General features: G+C 45.3%; 7 protein-coding genes across 10 annotated transcripts; 4 read left to right on the top strand and 3 right to left on the bottom strand.

Moving 5' to 3' along the window:
* Nucleotides 1-2: 2 nt before the first annotated feature.
* On the top strand, nucleotides 3-682 carry LOC125767996 (60S ribosomal protein L39). Its single transcript, XM_049435068.1, has 3 exons — nucleotides 3-133; nucleotides 230-333; nucleotides 444-682. The coding sequence occupies exons 1-3, from the start codon at nucleotides 20-22 to the stop codon at nucleotides 490-492; spliced, it is 267 nt and encodes an 88-aa protein (XP_049291025.1). The 5' UTR covers nucleotides 3-19; the 3' UTR covers nucleotides 493-682.
* Nucleotides 683-778: 96 nt separating this feature from the next.
* Nucleotides 779-3,651, bottom strand: LOC125767968 (coiled-coil domain-containing protein 22 homolog). The gene is made up of 5 exons (XM_049435030.1): nucleotides 2,724-3,651; nucleotides 2,488-2,659; nucleotides 2,108-2,414; nucleotides 1,514-2,040; nucleotides 779-1,444 (listed from the first exon to the last, which is right to left on the bottom strand). Exons 1-5 carry the CDS (start codon nucleotides 2,771-2,773, stop codon nucleotides 860-862), a joined length of 1,641 nt encoding a protein of 546 aa, XP_049290987.1. The 5' UTR covers nucleotides 2,774-3,651; the 3' UTR covers nucleotides 779-859.
* A 156-nt stretch (nucleotides 3,652-3,807) lies between these two features.
* LOC125767988 (probable transaldolase) lies at nucleotides 3,808-5,952 on the top strand. Its single transcript, XM_049435059.1, has 3 exons — nucleotides 3,808-4,086; nucleotides 4,797-4,920; nucleotides 4,987-5,952. Exons 1-3 carry the CDS (start codon nucleotides 3,984-3,986, stop codon nucleotides 5,768-5,770), a joined length of 1,011 nt encoding a protein of 336 aa, XP_049291016.1. The 5' UTR covers nucleotides 3,808-3,983; the 3' UTR covers nucleotides 5,771-5,952.
* Nucleotides 5,871-6,715, bottom strand: LOC125767993 (anaphase-promoting complex subunit 10). 2 transcript variants are annotated; one of them, XM_049435066.1, is made up of 3 exons: nucleotides 6,513-6,715; nucleotides 6,201-6,442; nucleotides 5,871-6,143 (listed from the first exon to the last, which is right to left on the bottom strand). In XM_049435066.1, exons 1-3 carry the CDS (start codon nucleotides 6,619-6,621, stop codon nucleotides 5,994-5,996), a joined length of 501 nt encoding a protein of 166 aa, XP_049291023.1. In that variant the 5' UTR covers nucleotides 6,622-6,715; the 3' UTR covers nucleotides 5,871-5,993. The 2 variants fall into 2 exon arrangements, with proteins under 2 accessions (XP_049291023.1, XP_049291022.1); XM_049435065.1 differs by having other exon boundaries at nucleotides 5,871-6,442; nucleotides 6,513-6,711.
* Nucleotides 6,716-6,780: 65 nt separating this feature from the next.
* LOC125767964 (probable peroxisomal acyl-coenzyme A oxidase 1) lies at nucleotides 6,781-10,627 on the top strand. Of its 3 annotated transcripts, none has more exons than XM_049435027.1 (10): nucleotides 6,781-6,943; nucleotides 7,526-7,677; nucleotides 8,116-8,278; nucleotides 8,357-8,649; nucleotides 8,722-9,127; nucleotides 9,207-9,560; nucleotides 9,619-9,774; nucleotides 9,848-10,106; nucleotides 10,183-10,383; nucleotides 10,456-10,627. In XM_049435027.1, exons 2-10 carry the CDS (start codon nucleotides 7,554-7,556, stop codon nucleotides 10,513-10,515), a joined length of 2,016 nt encoding a protein of 671 aa, XP_049290984.1. In that variant the 5' UTR covers nucleotides 6,781-6,943; nucleotides 7,526-7,553; the 3' UTR covers nucleotides 10,516-10,627. The 3 variants fall into 3 exon arrangements, with proteins under 3 accessions (XP_049290984.1, XP_049290983.1, XP_049290982.1); XM_049435026.1 differs by having other exon boundaries at nucleotides 6,781-7,244; XM_049435025.1 differs by having other exon boundaries at nucleotides 6,782-7,677.
* Nucleotides 10,628-10,736: 109 nt separating this feature from the next.
* On the top strand, nucleotides 10,737-15,633 carry LOC125767963 (probable peroxisomal acyl-coenzyme A oxidase 1). The gene is made up of 9 exons (XM_049435024.1): nucleotides 10,737-11,886; nucleotides 13,051-13,210; nucleotides 13,270-13,562; nucleotides 13,627-14,032; nucleotides 14,105-14,458; nucleotides 14,533-14,688; nucleotides 14,748-15,006; nucleotides 15,092-15,292; nucleotides 15,370-15,633. Exons 1-9 carry the CDS (start codon nucleotides 11,757-11,759, stop codon nucleotides 15,427-15,429), a joined length of 2,019 nt encoding a protein of 672 aa, XP_049290981.1. The 5' UTR covers nucleotides 10,737-11,756; the 3' UTR covers nucleotides 15,430-15,633.
* Nucleotides 15,634-15,709: 76 nt separating this feature from the next.
* LOC125767989 (WW domain-binding protein 2) lies at nucleotides 15,710-20,359 on the bottom strand. The gene is made up of 5 exons (XM_049435060.1): nucleotides 19,840-20,359; nucleotides 18,880-19,646; nucleotides 17,981-18,066; nucleotides 17,824-17,886; nucleotides 15,710-16,157 (listed from the first exon to the last, which is right to left on the bottom strand). The coding sequence occupies exons 1-4, from the start codon at nucleotides 19,893-19,895 to the stop codon at nucleotides 17,842-17,844; spliced, it is 954 nt and encodes a 317-aa protein (XP_049291017.1). The 5' UTR covers nucleotides 19,896-20,359; the 3' UTR covers nucleotides 15,710-16,157; nucleotides 17,824-17,841.
* Between the last annotated feature and the right edge of the window lie 82 nt (nucleotides 20,360-20,441).

The raw sequence follows: 20,441 nt of genomic DNA, 5'->3' as shown, positions 1-20,441 counted from the left end.
TGCGTTTTTCACCGAACGCATGTCAAAAGCGTGCGTTTACAGCGTAGAGTCCAACCTGCGTTCGTTCGCTTCCGACAAGCTGACGGTCTCTTTTCCGTCATTGGTCTCGAAGAAGACACACTTGATCGAAATGGTAAGTTGTAAATTCACTCGAAAACGTTGAAAAACCTGTAGAAAACATCATGAAACCGGCGAATGACGAACTTTATAACATCGTTCTCGTTTACAGGCGTCCCACAAAACGTTCCGCATCAAGCAAAAGCTTGCCAAGAAGCTGAAGCAAAACAGACCCATTCCGCAATGGATTCGTATGCGCACGGGTAACACCATCCGGTAAGTACCGCATCAACCAGTGCAAAACATTGCAAGGATGCATTTGGTCTTGTGAAACATGAACTAACAGGGCGTTTTATCACGCATCCCATCTCGCATCGCTCTTTTAGGTACAACGCCAAGCGCCGTCACTGGAGACGCACCAAGCTGAAGCTGTAAGCGGCTCGCATCTCGTATTGTTTACCATCGAGTTCTGCGCGCGACCGTTGTGAAGGTGAAACGGCAATACCGTTTCAACCTCTGTAACCGCGCGAGAGTTTGGTGCATTTTCAATATTAATTCATTTGGTGGATGTTCCGCGTAATAATGAATAAATAATTCATACCAAGCAAAACACCTCCAACAAAAACCAAGCGCGTAAGTGTTTCTAGTGCCACCGGTGCAACGAACCATCGATGTAGCCAACGTTGTTGCTCCCCCCGCACTAACATACGTACAGCGTTAATCCTGCTTGAGGAATATATCACATTTTATTATCCCTATTTGCGTGCAATCGTCTTAGTCGAAAAGACATTGATTTAAAGTCTTACTTCGTTCCGTTCGATGCCGCGGACATTTCCATCTGCCGTATGGCTTCCTCCAACCGTCGGCTTTCCTGCTGCATTTCCTCCAGATCTTGTCCGATCTGAGTCAAATTTGCCGCTACGTTACGATCCTTCTCATGCTCGATCTGATCTTCTAGCTCGCGAATCTCCCGCTTCACGGTGCCGGTATCTTGCACCAGCGCGATCAGCTCGCTACACTCGGTATGCAGGGCGACGAGCAAGATGTAGGCACGCTTACAGTACTCATCTCGCTTTGCATTCCGAAAGATCAAATCATCCGTTACGGTAAACTGACGATCGAGCTGACCAGTGATTGAGTTGATCTCCTTCTGAAGACTACGCGTATCGTGCAGAATCTTGTCGATGTCAGTCTTCTGCTTGCGTATGTTGCCCACGATCTCCAGAATTCGGCTCGTGTATGCCGTGCGACTAACCGTTTTACCCATTCGCTCATACTCTTGCACCAGTCTGGCGTGTAGGGCGCTCTTCGTTTGCAGGTCAACGATGACGTCTTCCGATTTGTGCCGGGCGGACTCAATCTGGTCGACCACTTTCTGAGATTTACTCTACAATAGGGAACAGAAATAGAATGGTTAACACGAAACAAATATTTTCGGTCGCCATGCTGCACGTACGACTTGATCCGAATTTTTGGCTTGATGTTCCTGCAGGGTGGCCATCAATGGTGCACGATGTGACTCCCATTGGCTTTGTAACTTTTTCATCTTCTCACCGGCAGCGGCAATGATTGACTCCAGTTTGGCCACGTTCACCTCAGGATTTTCCAACAAGATGTGCGTTCGTTCTTTGATCTTTTTTTCCTCTTTCAACTTTTCAGTTACTTTTTCCATAGCTTTCACATTCTCACCCACAGCCGTGTGTTTCGACTGGAGATCGCGCTGTTCGCCTTCAGTCTCTTTAATGGCCGTATTAATTTTTCCTATTTCTTGCTGAAGCGTATCAAGCTGATCGAAACTATTTGGCGATTCATGTTGCTCCAGTTCCTCGGTGAGAGGAGATTTCGATTTATGTTCCGCGTAATACGCTTGTAGCTTTAAAATAGATTCATCCGCCTTAACAGCACTTTCCGGCAGCTGGCGATCGACTTCGTCTTTGTCCTCCTCCCAAAATCCACTGCGACGCAGCCAGTATTCTTTAATTTCTACGCAACAATCAATATAATTCTGTAACGGTCATCTATTCCGATCGCTTATTTTATCGCAACTTACCGGCCGTAACATCGCTTTGCGTTACGAAGGGAATGTTAGCTCGACTACGGTTCGGCCAACCTAGTGTCGAGTTTCGAAGATCTAACGGAGACGGATCAGTACGCCACGATCCGCGCAACTGCTGCCGCATGTTCTCCAAGATACGGTTCTCTAAATCCGTCACCCGATCGAAGGGTGCTTCCGGATCCGCCGTATCGGTTGTGTCTTTGGGCAGTTGCTCGATGAGAAACATAAAAACACGTCGCACTTCGGCCACATTTGGATACAGGAACGTTTGATAGCCGATGTCTCGCCGGTATCCGACGGTCTGCAAGGAGAAAGGAAAAGGACCATTAGAGTATGAAACGGGACGGAACACGGTTTAGTTACGAAAAACGTACCGAACAAGCTTCCGCTAGTCGTGCGGTAACGGTGAACCTTTGTGCCATTCCGGGCGGAAGTGTGTGCGGCAAATCCAGCGATGGATCGATTAGTAGCAAACATTTTGAAACGGTTCGCACTAATATAGAAGGCGTAAACGGTTCCAAACCCTGTATATCTTCATCGAGATCGCTAAAACAATTAATATACATACAGTTAATCGATTGTTTTCGCTTAACTTTCCACAGCCACTTACCAATCGATCTGACGCAATGAGTGCAGAATAATATTGTCTATATCATCCATAATGGTCCGGAAGCACCTAAGAACGATCGTTATTTCCGGTGCAATAGACAAGAAATTATGATGGACCTTAGTTCTTCTTATCAAAATCCTACCAACTCCTCTAGCCCTGTCTTCTTCGGCAATCAGCAACAATTCGGATGATTGTTCAACGATGACGAAGACGGCAGTGATAATAAATTCTCTTGACCGTCCAGTCCGGATTAATTTCACACGGTACACATCTTTCACGGAAAGCGGATCAAGCTGAACACGACGACAGTACGGTGCAGGGATCACTTTTTCGGAGTTACCGCACGCATACCAGATATCCCGTATCAGTTCGGCCCATAAATTAATTTCCCCGTCGCGAAGTCGTACAAAAGACTAGCGCAACTTTCGTTTTGACGGCTTACGTTTGTAAACATACACACCAACACACAGACAGACCATGTTTGACAGCAATGCACGCAAATGCAGTCGATTGGCGGAAAAGCATAAATTTTGAATTTTCGGACCACGAATTCATTTTAATTGTGCAGTTCTAGTTCAGTTTTATTTTCTTTAAATGACAATATAATTCGTTTGTACACATTACTGTGTACATTTTTCCAGGCCATTTCCGGATAAAAATAGAGTAATGTACCGTATGTCCATAGGTTGCTTTGCTCGTTATATTTCAAAAGGCTGTTCGCCTTCACTTCAGTTATCCCTTCAAACATCCCTACCAGCATTCTTCTCCCTTTGCATAAATACTTCAAGCTGCGACACTGGACAAATCACACTCACACAGATAAGCTAGAACTATGTTTTATACTAATATACGATTCTTATCACCAGTACGGTTTGGTAGCATATCGTTTTATCGTATTATATAAATTTAACGCAAAACACTTTGCCCGGACTTTGGTTTCAATTCTTTACACATTACAGCCAACGTAACTATTGCCTTCTCCAGCGCAAACTCCTAGGTGGATTAGATAGAGCAAAACGCAAGTGTATGCGAATCCACTTCTACTTGCACAGCGAAAAAAAACAACCTTTCAGGCTCGTCATCAGGCGACACGCTTCACCGGTCTCTCATTGCCGAAAGGGAACGGAAGGAAACGCCAGTGCTTACTTCGGACGTAGCGTTACGCGACCCACCAATCTCTTCCCCACTCTTGCCGCCTTCTGTGTACGCAATCACGCGTCTTCAGCTTCCCGATTTCGTGCCTAACCACGCCAGTAGACAATGAGCAGTGCTGAACCACAGACGAAGAAAACGAAAATGGCTTCAAGCTTGGAACAACTGAAACAGCTCACCACGATCGTGGCCGACACCGGCGACTTCGAGGGTATGTACAGTGAAAGCACATTAGCCGAAAATGATTTACTACTGGTTTTTGGAACATCTAGCAACCATGTTGTCATGTAAACGATCGATACATGCTGAAAACGTGTTTCATTTCTATTAAACAAAAGCAATGGCTGCTGAATGATTGTGTTTTTGCATTGTTCATCACCGAGCGAGTCGATCAAGGTGACCGCTTAAAGGTCATACTCTCCAGTTCCAAAGCTTGCTTAGAGCCTTGCGTACACAATCGCGCTTCTGGAGCCGTTTTATTTCTGTCTCCACAAACAGTCAGCCGATGAGTTGTCATTACATTATCTCTAGCGTGGTCAATAAGTGCATAAACAACAAAAAATAAACCAGCATGATAATAGTTCGTTTCGCTAGCTGTACTGCACATTATGCAGGTCCCAAAAGCTATTATTTGTCGAAAAGCAGCGTGATTTAGTTGCTCCATTTAACCAACTGGTCACATGAGCATTGCCGTCACGATCCCTCGCTGCGTTCGAACTCTGGCGATCGAGCTTGTAGAGGTCAAACGGTTATTTCCTTTCACCGCGTGTACGAGCTACAAGCCTACCTATGAACCACATCGAGCGGAATGAAACGAACCCTCGAAGGACGGACAGTTCGATTGGGGGACGGTTGTGTTGATCTAATTAGATATTTATTTATTACGGAACGATGTTTTTTCCTTTCCCAATTTATTTACAGCGATGAAAACGTACAAGCCGACCGATGCTACGACGAATCCGTCGCTAATTTTGTCTGCGGCCGGTATGGAACAGTATCAGCATCTGATCGATAAAGCCATCAAGCATGGACAAAAGGCGGGAACGTGAGTTGATAAAGAAACCACGATAAAGGAACATTATCTTAACGCTAACTCCTTGCTTTTTTTTAGTTCCATGGAGGAGAAGGTCTCCGAGGCGGCTGACATGCTGTTCGTGTTGTTTGGCTGCGAAATCCTGAAGCTGGTACCGGGTCGTGTATCGACCGAGATTGACGCACGCCTTTCCTTCAACAAGGAAGCATCCATCGCCAAAGCACTGAAGCTGATCGCACTGTACGAGGAGCTAGGTGTAAAGCGGGACCGCGTGCTGATCAAGTTAGCCTCCACTTGGGAGGGTATTCAGGCGGCCAGCGTACTAGAAAAGGAACACAACATTCACTGCAACCTGACACTGTTGTTCTCGTTCGCCCAAGCCGTGGCCTGTGCGGAAGCAGGTGTCACCTTGATTTCTCCATTCGTTGGCCGTATTCTCGACTGGTACGTGGCTAACACCGACAAGAAGGCGTTCGAGCCTGAACAGGACCCGGGCGTAGTCTCGGTGACAAAGATCTACAATTACTACAAGAAGTTTGGCTACAAAACCGTCGTAATGGGTGCTTCATTCCGCAATGTGGGCGAAATTATGGCACTGGCTGGGTGCGATCTGCTCACCATCAGCCCGAAACTGTTGGGTGATCTGGAGAAGAGCGCCGAACCTGTCAAACCTTATCTCGACGCGGATAAAGCCAAATCAGTGAGCCTCGAAAAGATACACATGGATGAAGCAACGTTCCGCTGGATGTTAAACGAGGATCAGATGTCTACCGATAAGCTTTCGGACGGTATTCGCAAGTTTGCTGCCGATGGCCGTAAGCTCGAAACGATGCTGCGTGGCTTACTGCAGGCTGCTGAGTAAAAACAATTTCGGGAGCGAGGAGAAAAGCTAACACATTGGTGCGAGCTGAAATAATATCGGGAATGAGGGAAATTGTTAACATTAAACATATGCTGCGTGCTGCTTTGTAAAGTCTACCGTTTCTTTTGCGTTTTGTTCTTGTTTGGAATAAATTCGAGTTGTTTAAATATTTTGATAATTAACACGTGGTTACATTTAAAACTAGTTTTTTGTCCACCGCACACTAACGTATCGTGCGAAACTGAGAAAATTCTAACGTGCTAAACTTTCCGTGATGTTCCAACGGGTATTGAGAGCCTTCGGTTGGCGAATGGATCCGTATCTGGCGCATATGCGTATCCCTGCCATTCTGATGATTGCTAATGACCGCTATCTGTATCATGAACGTGCACATCAGCATCTCCTCGTACTCCTTGATAGGAATGCATACCCAGCCGGATGGTTCGCACAGATCGACCACTTCAACTTCCTGCAGATCGTTAAAATGCATACCACAGCGGATCGATATTCGGCTCGGCGTGTAACTTTCGTCCAGCTTATAATCGGAGTAGATGTAAATCTGGCTGACTGTTGTCTTCCGGTGAAATTGGATGTTTACCAGATGTGGTAGCTGTCCGTCCGACTGCCAGTACGTTTCCATCGAGTTATCTCGCAACTGATCGACACCGAAACCTGTACGCACAAGAGAACACACAGACATGAGTGCAGGAAGTAAAGGAAGTGGTAATAATGTGCGAAATACCTGGTTTACATGATGAAAGACTCCAGACTGCTTGTCCGCCAACCTCGCGCACGGTGCCCGATCGTTCCTCGGTAATCGGGCACACATTAACTTTCATTTTAACACTCATTATGGTTGGTACAACGTTTAGAAACAGCAGCAGTTCCACAAATCAGCCAACTTTTGAAACAGCGCTTGCTTTGTTTACACTTTTGTTTTAACCGGCATAACCTGCGTGCGAAATGTCAGCTGTCACAGTACGCAGCCAGTGTATGCTGTCAGTTCAAAACGCAGCCAAAAATTGGGCACTTGAGAAGCGCTGCCCATCGATCGTGAAGATTATTGATCGTGCAATTCGTGCGTAGTGAAAATAAACTTAAGTTGAAAAGGAACGAATACGACTGAAATGAACACGATTGCAGATTAAGTGAACGATATTGGATAGAAAATATGTAGCTACTTTTATTTTTGTCATAATTTTTAATAGTACGAAAAAAGCCAAGGGTGAAATGTATGTTTTTGATTGATCATATGTTTTTTGTTTGTGCATATTGCACAAAGTGCGCTGCAGTAGCTGCATCGAACGTCTTCTGGATGTGTGATGCAATGAAAAGGCGTTACTAGGCAACGAGACATTTATCTTCACTTGCGTCCATTTATCTTTCGGTGCATCGGTATAAAACGGAACGGTGCAATAAATGTGCGTGGCCCGCACGGTGCAAAGTCCTGCGTCGCTGTCGTTATCTGATAAGGGTGGGTATGTTGGGGTTAAGCGGAAAGAGATAGCATACACTTCACGAGCCAATGATTGCCTATGAACTCGAGGGGGCTGGTTCGCATAAACCAGTCGCGCAATTTTTAGTTTACGGAAGCACGTCAACCAACGTGGATGCGTATCGTCGACCGGTCTGGTGTGTTTATTCATACGCCTATCACGCAGGGTCATTGGCATAAGTCAACGCGATCAGAGCTGCATCGAGTGCCAGTGTGCGTACGCTAAGCGTATGTAAATATCTTTTTTGCGTGCCTTCTAGAAGTAAATTAACACATCCGTTTGCAAAGATGCCGGCATCCACGGTGAACAAGGATCTGCAGGGCGAACGGAATAAGGGTAGCTTCGATAAGGACGAATTCACCCTCTGGTGGGTTGGTGGCAAGGAAAAGCTGAAGGAAAAGCAAGATCTAGGTAAATATGTAGCAGCAAATGGAATAGAATTAATCCTCCAAAAACACACTGCGCATCAGACTGTACGCTTTCGAGATTGTTCGCATTGCAAGATTTGAACGTTGTTTTGCTTATCTTGTCAGCCCGAAAATACGATTGCTGGCAAGATAGACCCGTACAAATAATGTTATCGGCTTCCTGCCACTATAGCATTCCTGCTGGAGTAGCTTGGCGCATAGACATGGCAAAATTTCATCTCAAAATTTGACGACTCATTACGCAGATAAATCGGACAAACAAACAAAAAAAAGTCGCACAACACATTACCTTCACGAAGGTCATCCAAATTCAAGGTTTAAGAAGGAGCAAAAAAAGGTTGTTGATGATCTTGTTTTTCGCTTTCAGTTCACCATTTTTTTTATTTAAAAAACACTAAAACCTTTTAATTTGTCTTTCCAGAAACGTTTCTCGCCAACGATCCGGACTTCCATAACGAAACGCCGATCCATTTTCTATCACATAAGGAGCTGTACGAGGAAACGATAAGACAGGCAACGGCCATCTTCCGCAAGGTGCGCAAATTCCACGAAGATCGTGGAAATGGTGACCCATCCAACTACATGTAAGCGAAGAAGAAGATCCGGTCGACTGGCTTAAGCAAATAATTTTACTAACAAAATGTGGATTTCTTTATTTTTAGGCAAAATCTCAGCGGACTGCTTGGCAATGGAATCATTCGGCAGGGCAATCCGTTGGGCATCCATTTTGCGATGTTTGTACCGGCATTGTTGGGCCATGGTTCACCGGAACAGCAAGCCGAATGGTTACCGCGTGCCCTGAAATGCCAAATGCTGGGCACGTATGCACAAACCGAGCTCGGCCATGGTACGTTTCTGCGCGGACTAGAAACGACCGCTACGTACGATGAGCGTACGCAAGAATTTGTCCTGGAAAGTCCAACGCTAAGCTCGTACAAATGGTGGCCGGGAGGATGTAAGTTAAACAGACAAACTCTTTTTTTCTCGGAGCAATGTTTGTGAACAATTTTTGGTGTGTACATTTCAGTGGCCCACACTGTCAACTACTGCGTGGTGATGGCGCAATTGTTCTCCCAAGGGAAATGTCACGGTATTCAACCGTTCATCGTACAGCTACGCGATGAGGAAACGCATATGCCAATGAAAGGCATAATAATAGGCGAAATCGGCAACAAGCTGGGCATGAATGGCGTGAACAATGGTTTTCTGGGATTTGAAAAGGTGCGCATTCCACGCAAAAACATGCTGATGAAGAACGCCAAACTGCTTGCGGACGGTACGTTCGTGAAGCCCCCATCGCAAGCACTCACCTACGGCACGATGATGTTCGTGCGCGTAATAATTGTGCGCGATATGGCATATCTTCTGGCAAAGGTGGCCACCATAGCCGTACGCTATTCATGCGTCCGTCGCCAAAGTCATATTAATCCGGAGTACGTAAGCTTTCACACAACCCAACAGTCGGCTCTTGTTTGTCGCGATTCAATGTTAAATGTATTTGACCACTTTCAGCCAACCGGAAGTGCAGGTGATCGATCACTTGACGCAGCAGTATAAATTGTTCCCGGCCATTGCGAGAAGTATCGTATTTAAGCTGACTTCGGACAACCTGTGGGAGATGTACAATCAGGTGACGTCCGAGCTGGATCAGGGTAATCTTGAGCGTCTTCCAGAATTGCACGCAATTGCTTGCTGCCTAAAGGCGGTCACGACAGCCGATTCCGCCAAAGCCGTGGAAACGCTTCGTATGGCTTGCGGTGGTCATGGATATATGACCTGTGCCAACTTCTACAATACGTACGGATTTGTCACTGCGGCGTGTACGTACGAGGGTGAAAATACGGTCCTTTTGTTACAGACGGCCAGGTAAGAGAGACAAACTGGGTGAAAATTGTCGTGTACTAAGTTGTATTTTATATTCTAGATATCTTATCAAGGCCTGGAACCAAGCACTTAAAGGACAGCCGCTTGGTCCGACGGTGCAATATTTGAACAGCTTTATCCAGAGTCGAAACAATCGTCATCCCTGGCTTGATACGGTGCCGGGAATTGTAAAAGCATTGCAAACTGTTGCAGCTGGGTAAATATTTCATTTTTTTTTAATTTTAAATTACATATCATTAACTTTCTTTCTTCATGGTTAATTTTTAAAGCAAACTTCGCCTAGCCAACGAACACATTGAGCAGCGCAAGAAAGCAGGCTACACGCATGAAGAAGCGGTCAATCTTACGTCCCTGGAGTTGGCACAGGCCGCAGAAGCACACTGCCGTGCGTTTTTGGTGCAATCCGGTTACGATATGATCGAAAAGCTCTGCCAAAAGGTTTCACCGACGCTGGCAAAGGTTATGCGAACTATTGGTGAACTGTACGCCTATAACGAGGCGCTTGATTCGATTGGTAGTCTTGTGCGGGTAAGCATTCCGGCTTTATGGTTACTCCCTTTCAGCTACCTTTAATTATTTCCTTCCTATTTCTTTACCCCCTCAGTTTACATCGATCAGCGAGAGTGATATTAATCGGCTTCAGGCTAAATTAGAAACGGCGCTTTTGGCCGTTCGACCGAATGCGGTCAACATTGTAGATGGATTTGCTATACCGGACGTTTTGCTCGGCTCACCACTTGGAGCTTACGACGGGAACGTTTACGAGCGGCTTTATGAAGAAGCACAAAAAAGTCCCCTTAATAAGGTGAGTAAAGTAAAGTTACATTAAGTTCATCGTGCCGTACCGAAACTATCAATCTTTCTATACCCGTTTCAGGAACCGGTTAACAAATCATTTCATCTGTATCTGAAACCATTCATGCGTTCGAGCTTGTAAGAAGCGATTCCACCGCATGAGTGTGTCCTTTGGTGCTATGAATTATTATTTTATATTGGGGTTACGGGAATTGTTATTCAGTTTGGTGAAATAAACATGTTACGTTTCAATATGTAGTAGCTTCCCCATTGCTTTTCTCATATAAGAGCTGAAACGCATTTTTCGTCTACTGCAAACAACAAAATTAAAAGAAAATGTATCGATATTGAATTGTTTGTCTGTTGGGTGCATCATCCGGAGTAAAGAAAGGTTTTGAGGGACCAAAGAATATGAAATTGGAGAACTGTTTCTCATTGCGGTGCTCATCACGTGTTCCTATCCTAATTAGAGTACACAGCGTACAGGTATAAACGGTGCTCCACATAGGTTTGACGTTTGGCTACGATGGTGGAAAGATGTGTAAATAAACAACAGGAAGGAGGTAAAGCAAAAAACTGCAATGCTGCGAACTGATTACGCATTACTTAACGGCCCCAAGCTGGGAGGTGGGATGCTCGTCCGATGTATTTGTGAGGCACAAGCGCTTAGAAAGCTGTAAGCATCATCCATAGGCTAAGCCCCACCGGAGGATGATAGTTCGTTTTCTGCTAGGTGTAGTGAATGTTCCGACGTGGTGTACGGTTCGCGGGAGAGCTTGCGCCGTGTTTGATAAGTGCTTATCTGTATCCTTTACACTGAAATCATTCTGCCAATGCCGATAAATGTGTCCGTTGGTAAATTCTGATAACCATTGATTACGATCGAACGCAAGGGTGGAATAAGAAAAATAAGCGCTCCGCACTCATCGGGCTCGTGGTGTTTTGGCCGTTTTTTTTTCATGATGAATTTGCGTTCTGGAAGCAGGACGTGATACATTGCAGGACATCACAGTTGGTACAGTTACCACGTTTCAAAGGTCAATTAATGATTCGAACGTAAGCGACAACACACAAGAAGAAGGCAACGCTATCTCGTCGTTGCGTACCCGCGCGCAAGCTCTAATCGCAAGGAAGGCGCAAGACACCACCCATCGGAACACGTTCCCACTCGGTCTGGTGGCGCGCAGTTTCAGTTCATCGATAGCATTCACTGAACTCGGCCATCCGTTTCTTTTGCTCTCGTCTCACGGTCAGCCCAAAACTTGAGCCCTTTGCGCAAAGGCAACACAATCCCGTACGCAAGTGAAGGTGAAAGTACGTGCACGTGCACATTACGCCACAGTTAAATATTCGACAAAACGGCAACATAAAAAGGCCACGAAAATGCCTTCGAACGGTGGAACCATCAACAAAGACTTACAGGCGGAGCGGGACAAGTGTACGTTCAACAATGAAGAGTTTACCCTCTGGTGGGTCGGTGGCGAAACAAAGCTGAAAGAGAAGCGATTCCGTGGTAAGTAGCTGGTAAGGGAGGGAGGGATAAGGGGAGTTTCCAACCGCAGAGGAAATCGAAGAGAGGGAGGCACAACGTTTTTAGCTTCCTTTATGAAGGCCATCGTCGGAAAGTGGAACAAGGGGGCAATTTTGCAGCTTCGCCATACAGCATAGAGGAGTTGGACATAATGTTGCTCTAGGTTTTGTGTTTGCTTCACGCATCTCCGAACCGGTCTAGGATGATGCAAGCACCTAGTGCAAGGTGCACTCCTCTTGTCTTTGTCCACTATGAAGTGTAAATGGACGTGTTCTAGTGGGAAATTAATTAAAAGGTGTTACATGCGCAAAAGCGGGAGACTTATAGCCTGTTGTTGCCCTCTCGAGATTTAATCAGTAAATCCGCAATTAAGCTGCAAAGACTCGAAATGCTTTTTTTCTCAAAATGCTCTGTAAAAGCTTCTTTCTTTGTTCATGTACAGGGCATTAATGAGTAATACAGTTGATAACCATTCTAGTGACAATTATAAATGACGCATTTCATGTTAATATCCTAATTCTAAATTAAAATTATTTATCTATTTGAAAACACAACCAATTAAACATACTCCACAAAGTGTCCAGCTATCCCTAACCAGCTTTTAAGCATCGCAAAACGTACTTAAGGTACTTAATAAGCTGTTAAGGTCCATGAAGCATTGTGGCACTTTTAAATTCCTTTTGGTTGAACTAATATTCATTTTTTTCTCAAACCGTAAAGAACGGTGGTCATTTCATAATTCCGGTAACACGGTTTTTTTGTCCCTCCTACCTCTTCCCAATCGGTCAAGGGCTGAAGTTCAATTTTGCCTTCAATCGTTATCGTACGCGGCTAAATCTGCCTCAGTAAGATACCTTTAATTGCGCTAATCGCCGACCCCCGGCGTATTGTTGCTTGTTACTTACTGCAAGTCATCATTATTGTGCGTTCTCTGGCAGTAGAGATTGCGTTGTGCCACACAAGATAATCTTTAAAGTGGATCGATTCCGCGTGGCATAACCCCGATGTAACGCAGGGGAACCGAAACCACTCCGTTGAATAATTGCTTACAGAATCGCTTATCAATACGGTCAAGGGGAATTGTTTTCTTACATGAACAAAACAATAGCTTTAATTTCTTTTCTTTTATTCATCCTTCCCCACCAGAGGACTTCTTTCTGAATGATCCCGAGCTGCAGGAGAAAGTGCCTCTGCATTTCCTTTCCCACAAGGAGCTGTACGAGGAATCGGTACGCAAGGCTACAGTGGCGTTCCGCAAGGTACGCAAACTACAGGAAATGGGACAAGACGGTGTGGACAATTACTCGTAAGTAATGCACAAACGCTCCAGAAGCATACAATGGTTAAATTGGTTACCTCTTGCAGTGCCTTGTTAGGTGGACTCCTTGGTACGGGTATTCTGAAGCAGGGCAACCCACTAACGGTTCACTACGTAATGTTTCTGCCGGCAATCCTTGGCCACGGTACACCGGAACAGCAAGCTGAATGGTTCGGACGGGCTTGGAACTGTGAAGTTATTGGAACGTACGCACAAACCGAACTCGGCCACGGTACGTTCCTGCGTGGGTTGGAAACGACGGCCACGTATGATGAGCGTACGAAGGAGTTCGTACTACATAGTCCTACACTAACCGCGTACAAATGGTGGCCGGGAGGATGTAAGTATGCTGCAAACGTACTCTCGTTGGCAACTCTTTTACTAATGCTTCCTTCCACTTGCAGTGGCACACACGGCTAACTATTGCGTGGTAATGGCGCAACTTTACTCCAAAGGAAACTGTCACGGCATTCAACCGTTCATCGTGCAGCTGCGAGATGAGGAAACGCATATGCCACTGAAAGGCATCACGATCGGTGAGATCGGCAACAAGCTCGGCATGAACGGTGTTAACAATGGGTTCCTTGGGTTCGATCATGTGCGCATACCGCGCAAAAACATGCTGATGAAGAACGCCAAACTGCTGGAGGACGGTACGTTCGTGAAGCCCCCATCGCAAGCACTCACCTACGGCACGATGATGTTCGTGCGCGTGGTAATATGTCGCGATATGGCGGCCTACCTTTCCAAAGCGGTAACCATCGCGGTACGCTATTCGGCGGTGCGACGCCAGAGTCACATCAATCCGGAGTAAGCATTTGATGATCGTGTGTAACGTTCCCATAATTTACTTATGATTGATTTTAAATTTTTGGTTTCTAGCCAAGCAGAAGTGCAGGTGATCGATCACTTGACGCAACAGTACAAACTGTTCCCGGCCATTGCTAAGAGTATTATCTTCAAGCTAACCTCGGACAATCTGTGGGAGATGTACAACCAGGTAACGTCCGAGCTGGATAAGGGTGATCTGGAACGCTTGCCCGAACTGCACGCGATTGCCTGCTGCCTGAAGGCGATAACGACGGCGGATGCCGCCACCGGTGTCGAGGTTTGTCGGCTGGCGTGCGGTGGCCACGGTTACATGACGTGCTCCAACTTTTACGGCACGTACGGCATGGTTACGGCCGCCTGTACGTACGAGGGCGAAAATACGGTGCTGCTGCTCCAAACCGCACGGTAAAACCGCTTTATAACCTATTAGAATGATAACGATATTAAGAGTTTTTCCCCCCCCCCCAATCTGCCAACAGCTACTTGATGAAAGCGTGGCAACAAGCACTCCGTGGACAGGAATTGGTACCAACCGTACAGTATCTCGGTCGGTTTCTGAGCAGCAAAAATCGTCGCGTCGATTGGGACGATTCGATTGGCGGCATTATTCGCGCACTTCAAACCGTTGCCGCCGGGTAAGCGGTTGCCGACCGGTGTTTGAATGTATGATCGTTCAACCTTTGCTTGTTTGCAGCAAATTGCGCCTAGCCGCAGAACATATTGACCAGCGTCAGAAGGCTGGTGCTACGCTGGAGGAAGCAACAAATCAAACGTCGATCGAGCTGGCACGTACAGCCGATGCACATTGTCGCGCATTCTTGGTACAGTCCGGGTACGAGATGATCGAAAAGGGTTGCGAAACGGTTTCGCCCGAGGTGGCCAAGGTGCTGCGCACCATTTACCATCTTTACGCGTACGATGAAGCACTGAAGGCACTCGGAGATTTGCTACGAGTAAGTAATAATTTGTAAAAAGCTTTCTTTTTTTTCTTCATTCTATCTGACCTTATCTGATGTTCGGTTTTTTTTTCCCGTACAGTTTACCACTATTTCCGAGAGCGACATTAACCGGCTGCAGGTAAAGCTGGAAGCGGCCCTGGCCGAACTGCGCCCGAATGCGGTCGGCATTGTCGATTCGTTCGACATCCCGGATGATGTGCTGGGATCACCGCTCGGTGCGTACGACGGTAACGTTTACGAGCGGCTCTACGAGGAAGCTAAAAAGAGCCCTCTGAATCAGGTAAGTGACGCACAGCACAGGTTGCTGATGTGCATATGTATTCGATGGTAATATTTCTCTCTCTCTCTTTATTTAAGGAACCGGTCAATCAATCATTCCACATGTACTTGAAACCATTCATGAAGTCCAGTCTGTAGCTTTTACAAAACAACAAACAACCGGTGATAGAGATGCAAATTTTGATTAACGATTTACGAACTATTTTACAACTGCTACGGAAGGTGGAATCCTGTTTTTATAGCTATATTTTACCACAAATACCAAGGGGACCGCAAACCGGTGCGTGTGCATGCTTTATTATGCAATTGTTAAATATAATTATATCCAAAAAATAATAATAACGACTTCAAACGCTACTCTGTGATATGTGCAGCGAACTGAACCCGATTTCTGAACCGAAACAACACCAACAGCATGTTTGCGTTAGCATATAAGATACAGGTTATTTATTATTCGAATACAATTTTACAAAGTTGTGTGGTTTATAAACATACAGCAAATTTGGACATTCACACACGAGACGCACGCGAGAAAAGGATTAAACTGTGCCCATATGCCCGTTGCACAGGAATGCTTGAATGGCAAATAATTGCGGGGCCGGGGGTGCAGACAAGTGATCGACCCTCGTATATGACGACGTGTTAACGGCGATTGTTTGCGGCAGCAACAGAAAACGACGATAAAATCTAAACAGTGACAAAACAATTTATGCAACCCTTACCACACACACATTGTCCCTCTCTCTCTCTCTCTCTCTTTTCGTTCTCCCAAAAATCGGAAACATCTATAAATGTGGGAGTTGTTGGGATCCATGGTTAACTCCACCGGTGAAGGTGTTTTATAGCAGAAGGCAAACACAACAATACAGGGAAACACACATGATAAGCTGCGGAGAGCCCACTTTTGGAAATCGCGCAAGCGAATATGAAAGTAGGGAAGGTTGATACGGAAACACCCAATATGTTAGCAAATCGCCCAATATAGATTGGAAATCGCGTGCAATTGATATAAAATGTCAGATTGGCGAAGCGCTTTGAATGCTGGGTATATATTTGTCGGTTCAAGAGTTGAAAAATGTAAACAAATATTTTTAAAATAATTTTTAATTAAATTACGTAGTTTGTGCTTTCGAAAATCGAATCAAAATTATTGTTTAATAATATTATTGTAATATTATCTCACTCAAACTGAAATTGCGAACTATAACTGTAAACTGTATTTCAAAAACATGCTAAAATTCAAATTGGAGATTTAAACCAGTGCCTATATACACCCGTGTTCAAAACTGTTCTGACGAGAAAGGTAAAATTCGTTAGGATACAGAAAATATTTCATATTGGTCTACAAGCGAAGCGTCTACAGTTTTACGGATTAATCTTTGGCGAATTTTCTGTGCTTTGTGAATATTTACATAATAGCATGACGTGCGTTACTTTTTGGTGTATACAATCATCCTCGGAAGGTACGTATTCGTTTAAAATAGTTCAATAGTTCATTTAAAATAGTGTAAAAGTTTAAAATTTCCGTGCCTTTTCATGTCTTGCAGGCGCTTGAGTACGAAAGGAGTAATTTCTTTGCCGATGAATTTTTGCTTCAAGAACGTACCGTGTAAGAGTAAAGTAGGTTACAATCGAGCAAAGTACTGAGACAAACCAACTTAACTAAAATCGGCAATTTTTCATTTATATAAGCAAACATGAGCTCTAGCCAAAGCTCTGAACTAGCTCAAAGTGCAAACGGGGCAGTGCAGGCACCTCGACGTCGAAAGACTACGAGCAACGAAGATAGAGAGCGCGTGGTAACGGCGTATGAAAATGGAGCAACTCATGCTGCCATTAGCCAAATGCTAAATATAAAACTAGCGACAGTTTACGGTATTGTCAAAAAATACCAAACGGCATTTCAGGTCGAAGCCAAGAAACGTGGTGGCAACGGGCAGAAAATATTAGCGCAGCAAGCCATAAGCGATATTCAATGCTGGATCAACGACGATTGTACGGTGACGCTAAAATCACTCGCTCAAAAATTGTTGCAGGAACACGGTGTGCGAGTTTCCACTACCACCATAGCGAGGGAAATAAAAGGCTTCAACTACCCCTTGAAGATGGTGAAGCTAATACCGGAGCGGCGTAACGCACCGACGACCATCGAGGATCGGTAAATGTACGCCACACAATTTTATGGCGTGGCGCGCGAAGTTGGATTTAATGTCAGCATGCACACGCTTAAAGAACGATCTCGCAAAGGTACGCCGGCCACCGCCACCGTACCACAAACTACGTAATTTAATTAAAAATTATTTTTAAATATTTGTTTACATTTTTCAACTCTCGAACCGACAAGTATATACCCAGCATTCAAACCGCCTCGCCAATCTGACATTTTATATCAATTGCACGCGATTTCCTATCTATATTGGGCGATTTGCTAACATATTGGGTGTTTCCGTATCAACCTTCCCTACTTTCATATTCGCTTGCGCGATTTCCAAAAGTGGGCTCTCCGCAGCTTATCATGTGTGTTTCCCTGTAAACGTTCCTTCCCATGCTTCACTGTTCCTTCTTGTTGAGCGAGCTGTAGCTTGGTGGCGGTTCCTGCAAATGAAGCATTATATCATTCATTAAGAGACTTTTCTCTGTTTTTTTCTTCGGGGCCGCAAGATCGATTTCGAACAGTTGCGAAACTCACGTAATATGCCGGAGGTGGAACGTAAGCTGTTTGTGGTCTGTTCGGATCGTAGTATGCACTTTGAGCTGCTTCCGCTTCCTTTGAGTCTGCGCCAGAGAAAGAAAGGGAATTATTAATTTTTCATCTTTGTAGCACGACCACTTCGACGGCGGTCGTATTTCCCTTGCCATTTTTTGGTAAATATAATTTATTGAAACATTTTTTTTTGTTGATTCTAATTCTGTCCCGACAGGCGGTTCATTAGCATTTGGTTCACTTTTCCCCGTGGCATTGAGAATCGGCTCTCTTTCGTTTTGGCGACGAAATGATTGATTAAGATCCTCCATTTAAGATTTATAAAAAAAGGTTTTACCGGGCGCCTCTGAGAACCATTGAGAGATTTAAGCGATTTTTTCCGATTCCACGAAAGGAATCGGATTATTTATCAATCACTTCACAATTGGAAGTCAAGGATTAAAAATTGACCAACTTCAAGAAGACTCAACAATGTCCATTTTGTGCAAGTACTTAAATTTCGATTGACCAGTTGCTCCTGTGGAGCAAACCTCGCCCTCAATAGTCATTTTAAGATTTGGCTTCTGTTAATCATCTGTTCAAAATTCAAGTCGCCTTTCTCCAGAAAGGAAAATATATTATAAATATCACATTCGGTTATATTCGGCAAACAGAACGTGCCTCGCGATGTATAACTTCTTCCCTCTTGTGTGGAGTAATTGTGTATGCTACTATAGACGATGCATAGATGAAAACACCATAAAATGATAAGGAACTCGTATGAAAAATCGCGAATCATTTTTTTTAACATATGTACCTCAAGCAAAGCAGTTCAATTCGACTCAACTTTCTTATTACTGTGGCCTATGTGAACAGAGGAGATGCTTCATCAGATTTCTACTTACTTGCCGGTGGTGGCGGAGGCGCTGTAAAGCCCATCGCACCGCTCGACGGTCCCGGTTGCGGATAGCCACCCTGTGCGACGTTCCCATTTGGATAGCCTGCACCCGGTCCGGTAGCAAACCCGGCCTGCACCGGATAACCGCCCGTTGCCGGTGGGTGTGGATAGCCACCGGCAAACTGCTGTTGCTGCTGCGCCGGCGGGTAACTGTATCCGGGTGGACCCTGCATTCCACCCATTACTACGCCAGGGTACGGCGGTGGACTGTCGTGCATGTAGATCGAGTTGGGTTGCGGCTGTTCGGGGAATACGGTCGCACCCGGTACCCAACCGTAACCGTACGGGTTCGGGGTGTATGCGGGCGGTGGTGCCGCATACCATTCGCCACCGGGCGGGGTATACGGTGGTGGCGGAGCGTTGCCCGCGTTTCGTTGAGCGATAGAGGCGGCCCTCAGCATCGCCTGGCCAAAATCGATGGCACCGCCGTGCTTGAAAACGATCTTGAACTTCGCTTCGCCCTCCCAGTTGCCGTGCTGCTGTGCCTGCACCTTACCCTTGATGTAGTTCGCCCCGAAGACCGGTTGCTCTACCTCGACCTCGCGCATCGAGACGAACGGCATGCTGAAGGAACGGAGCGCATCGGTTTCGCTCTTGCTGTTGTAGATGACCCGGTGCGTCGTCAGGTAGACGCGACCCTGCTTGCTACCCTTCATCGCACCATTGTTGTGGCCCGAGAACTCAATCGTCACATGATCGCTAAAGATTAGTATTCTGCAAAGAGAAGGAAAAGCATTAATTGCAATACATGTTGTAATAGGCATTAGACGTTTTTAGTCTCTTATCGCGATTAGCGTCCGTACAAACATCCGGAAAATTCTCCCGGAGTAGTACGCATATGTTGTGTGTTTACGTTTTTGGGTGAAAATGGGCAGAAAAAATAACCAAACATCGTGGCACAACTTACCCTTCGGCGGCATGTATCAGTACGCCGTTGTTGGCGTGTGCAGTGTTTAGCGACATTTTTACTCTTCACACTGCACCCAAGCAAAACAGACACGATTTCCAAATGTTATGGCCTCGAAAACAACACGAACAATCTACCGTCAGCTGCTAATTTTCTCGCTTATCGCGGTGCTGATGTTCGACTAGGTTGATGAGTCACTCGTTGCAATATCTACAATCTTTTTATTCTTGCTGCTGATGATGATGCTTCTGTTTGTTTGTATTTCTTCTCGTGCGCTAGATCTCACTCGCAAACACAGTTGAACAATATCTCGTTCGTTGTTCACTGCGATTCCATGCAATTTAACAGTGCACTGGTGCTTATTTCGGAACCGAAATGACCGATTGTACGAAATCTGCACGGAAATTTAACTTTTACTTCCCTACGCACTTAATTGTGGCGAGAGGAATGCGATGAGATGAGTAAACCTAAATAAACGACAAAAACACGTCAGTTGCACAGAAGGTGGGCAAACGGTAAGAACGATTGACAACGGTGAGATTTTTTCTTATTTTTATTATAAATAAAAGCTAAAATTGTAAAGTTTTTTCATCAATGATCTG

This window comes from Anopheles funestus, chromosome 3RL (genome assembly GCF_943734845.2).
Source record: "Anopheles funestus chromosome 3RL, idAnoFuneDA-416_04, whole genome shotgun sequence".
Taxonomy (NCBI): Eukaryota; Metazoa; Arthropoda; class Insecta; order Diptera; family Culicidae; genus Anopheles; species Anopheles funestus.
The sequence above is the reverse complement of the archived record's forward strand: the minus strand, read 5'-3'. Positions and strand labels throughout refer to the sequence as shown.

Bases quoted from the DNA above. Each gene is read 5' to 3' on its own strand.
- LOC125767968 (XM_049435030.1), bottom strand. From the start codon at position 2,773: ATGGATGATATAGACAATATTATTCTGCACTCATTGCGTCAGATCGAT. The intron at 2,415-2,487 runs GTACGTTTTTCG...TTCTCCTTGCAG, and splicing joins GACTAGCGGAAGCTTGTTCG to ACCGTCGGATACCGGCGAGA. The intron at 2,041-2,107 runs GTAAGTTGCGAT...ATTGTTGCGTAG, and splicing joins GCAAAGCGATGTTACGGCCG to AAATTAAAGAATACTGGCTG.
- LOC125767989 (XM_049435060.1), bottom strand. From the start codon at position 19,895: ATGTCGCTAAACACTGCACACGCCAACAACGGCGTACTGATACATGCC. The intron at 18,067-18,879 runs GTAAGTAGAAAT...TCTCTGGCGCAG, and splicing joins GCCTCCGCCACCACCGGCAA to ACTCAAAGGAAGCGGAAGCA. The intron at 17,887-17,980 runs GTGAGTTTCGCA...CTTCATTTGCAG, and splicing joins TTCCACCTCCGGCATATTAC to GAACCGCCACCAAGCTACAG.
- LOC125767964 (XM_049435027.1), top strand. From the start codon at position 7,554: ATGCCGGCATCCACGGTGAACAAGGATCTGCAGGGCGAACGGAATAAG. The intron at 9,561-9,618 runs GTAAGAGAGACA...TTTATATTCTAG, and splicing joins CTTTTGTTACAGACGGCCAG to ATATCTTATCAAGGCCTGGA. The intron at 9,775-9,847 runs GTAAATATTTCA...TAATTTTTAAAG, and splicing joins TTGCAAACTGTTGCAGCTGG to CAAACTTCGCCTAGCCAACG.
- LOC125767996 (XM_049435068.1), top strand. From the start codon at position 20: ATGTCAAAAGCGTGCGTTTACAGCGTAGAGTCCAACCTGCGTTCGTTC. The intron at 134-229 runs GTAAGTTGTAAA...TCTCGTTTACAG, and splicing joins AGACACACTTGATCGAAATG to GCGTCCCACAAAACGTTCCG. The intron at 334-443 runs GTAAGTACCGCA...TCGCTCTTTTAG, and splicing joins CGCACGGGTAACACCATCCG to GTACAACGCCAAGCGCCGTC.
- LOC125767993 (XM_049435065.1), bottom strand. From the start codon at position 6,621: ATGAGTGTTAAAATGAAAGTTAATGTGTGCCCGATTACCGAGGAACGA. The intron at 6,443-6,512 runs GTATTTCGCACA...TTGTGCGTACAG, and splicing joins TCTTTCATCATGTAAACCAG to GTTTCGGTGTCGATCAGTTG.
- LOC125767963 (XM_049435024.1), top strand. From the start codon at position 11,757: ATGCCTTCGAACGGTGGAACCATCAACAAAGACTTACAGGCGGAGCGG. The intron at 13,211-13,269 runs GTAAGTAATGCA...TACCTCTTGCAG, and splicing joins GACGGTGTGGACAATTACTC to TGCCTTGTTAGGTGGACTCC. The intron at 15,007-15,091 runs GTAAGTAATAAT...TTTCCCGTACAG, and splicing joins CACTCGGAGATTTGCTACGA to TTTACCACTATTTCCGAGAG.
- LOC125767988 (XM_049435059.1), top strand. From the start codon at position 3,984: ATGAGCAGTGCTGAACCACAGACGAAGAAAACGAAAATGGCTTCAAGC. The intron at 4,087-4,796 runs GTATGTACAGTG...ATTTATTTACAG, and splicing joins CGACACCGGCGACTTCGAGG to CGATGAAAACGTACAAGCCG. The intron at 4,921-4,986 runs GTGAGTTGATAA...GCTTTTTTTTAG, and splicing joins CATGGACAAAAGGCGGGAAC to TTCCATGGAGGAGAAGGTCT.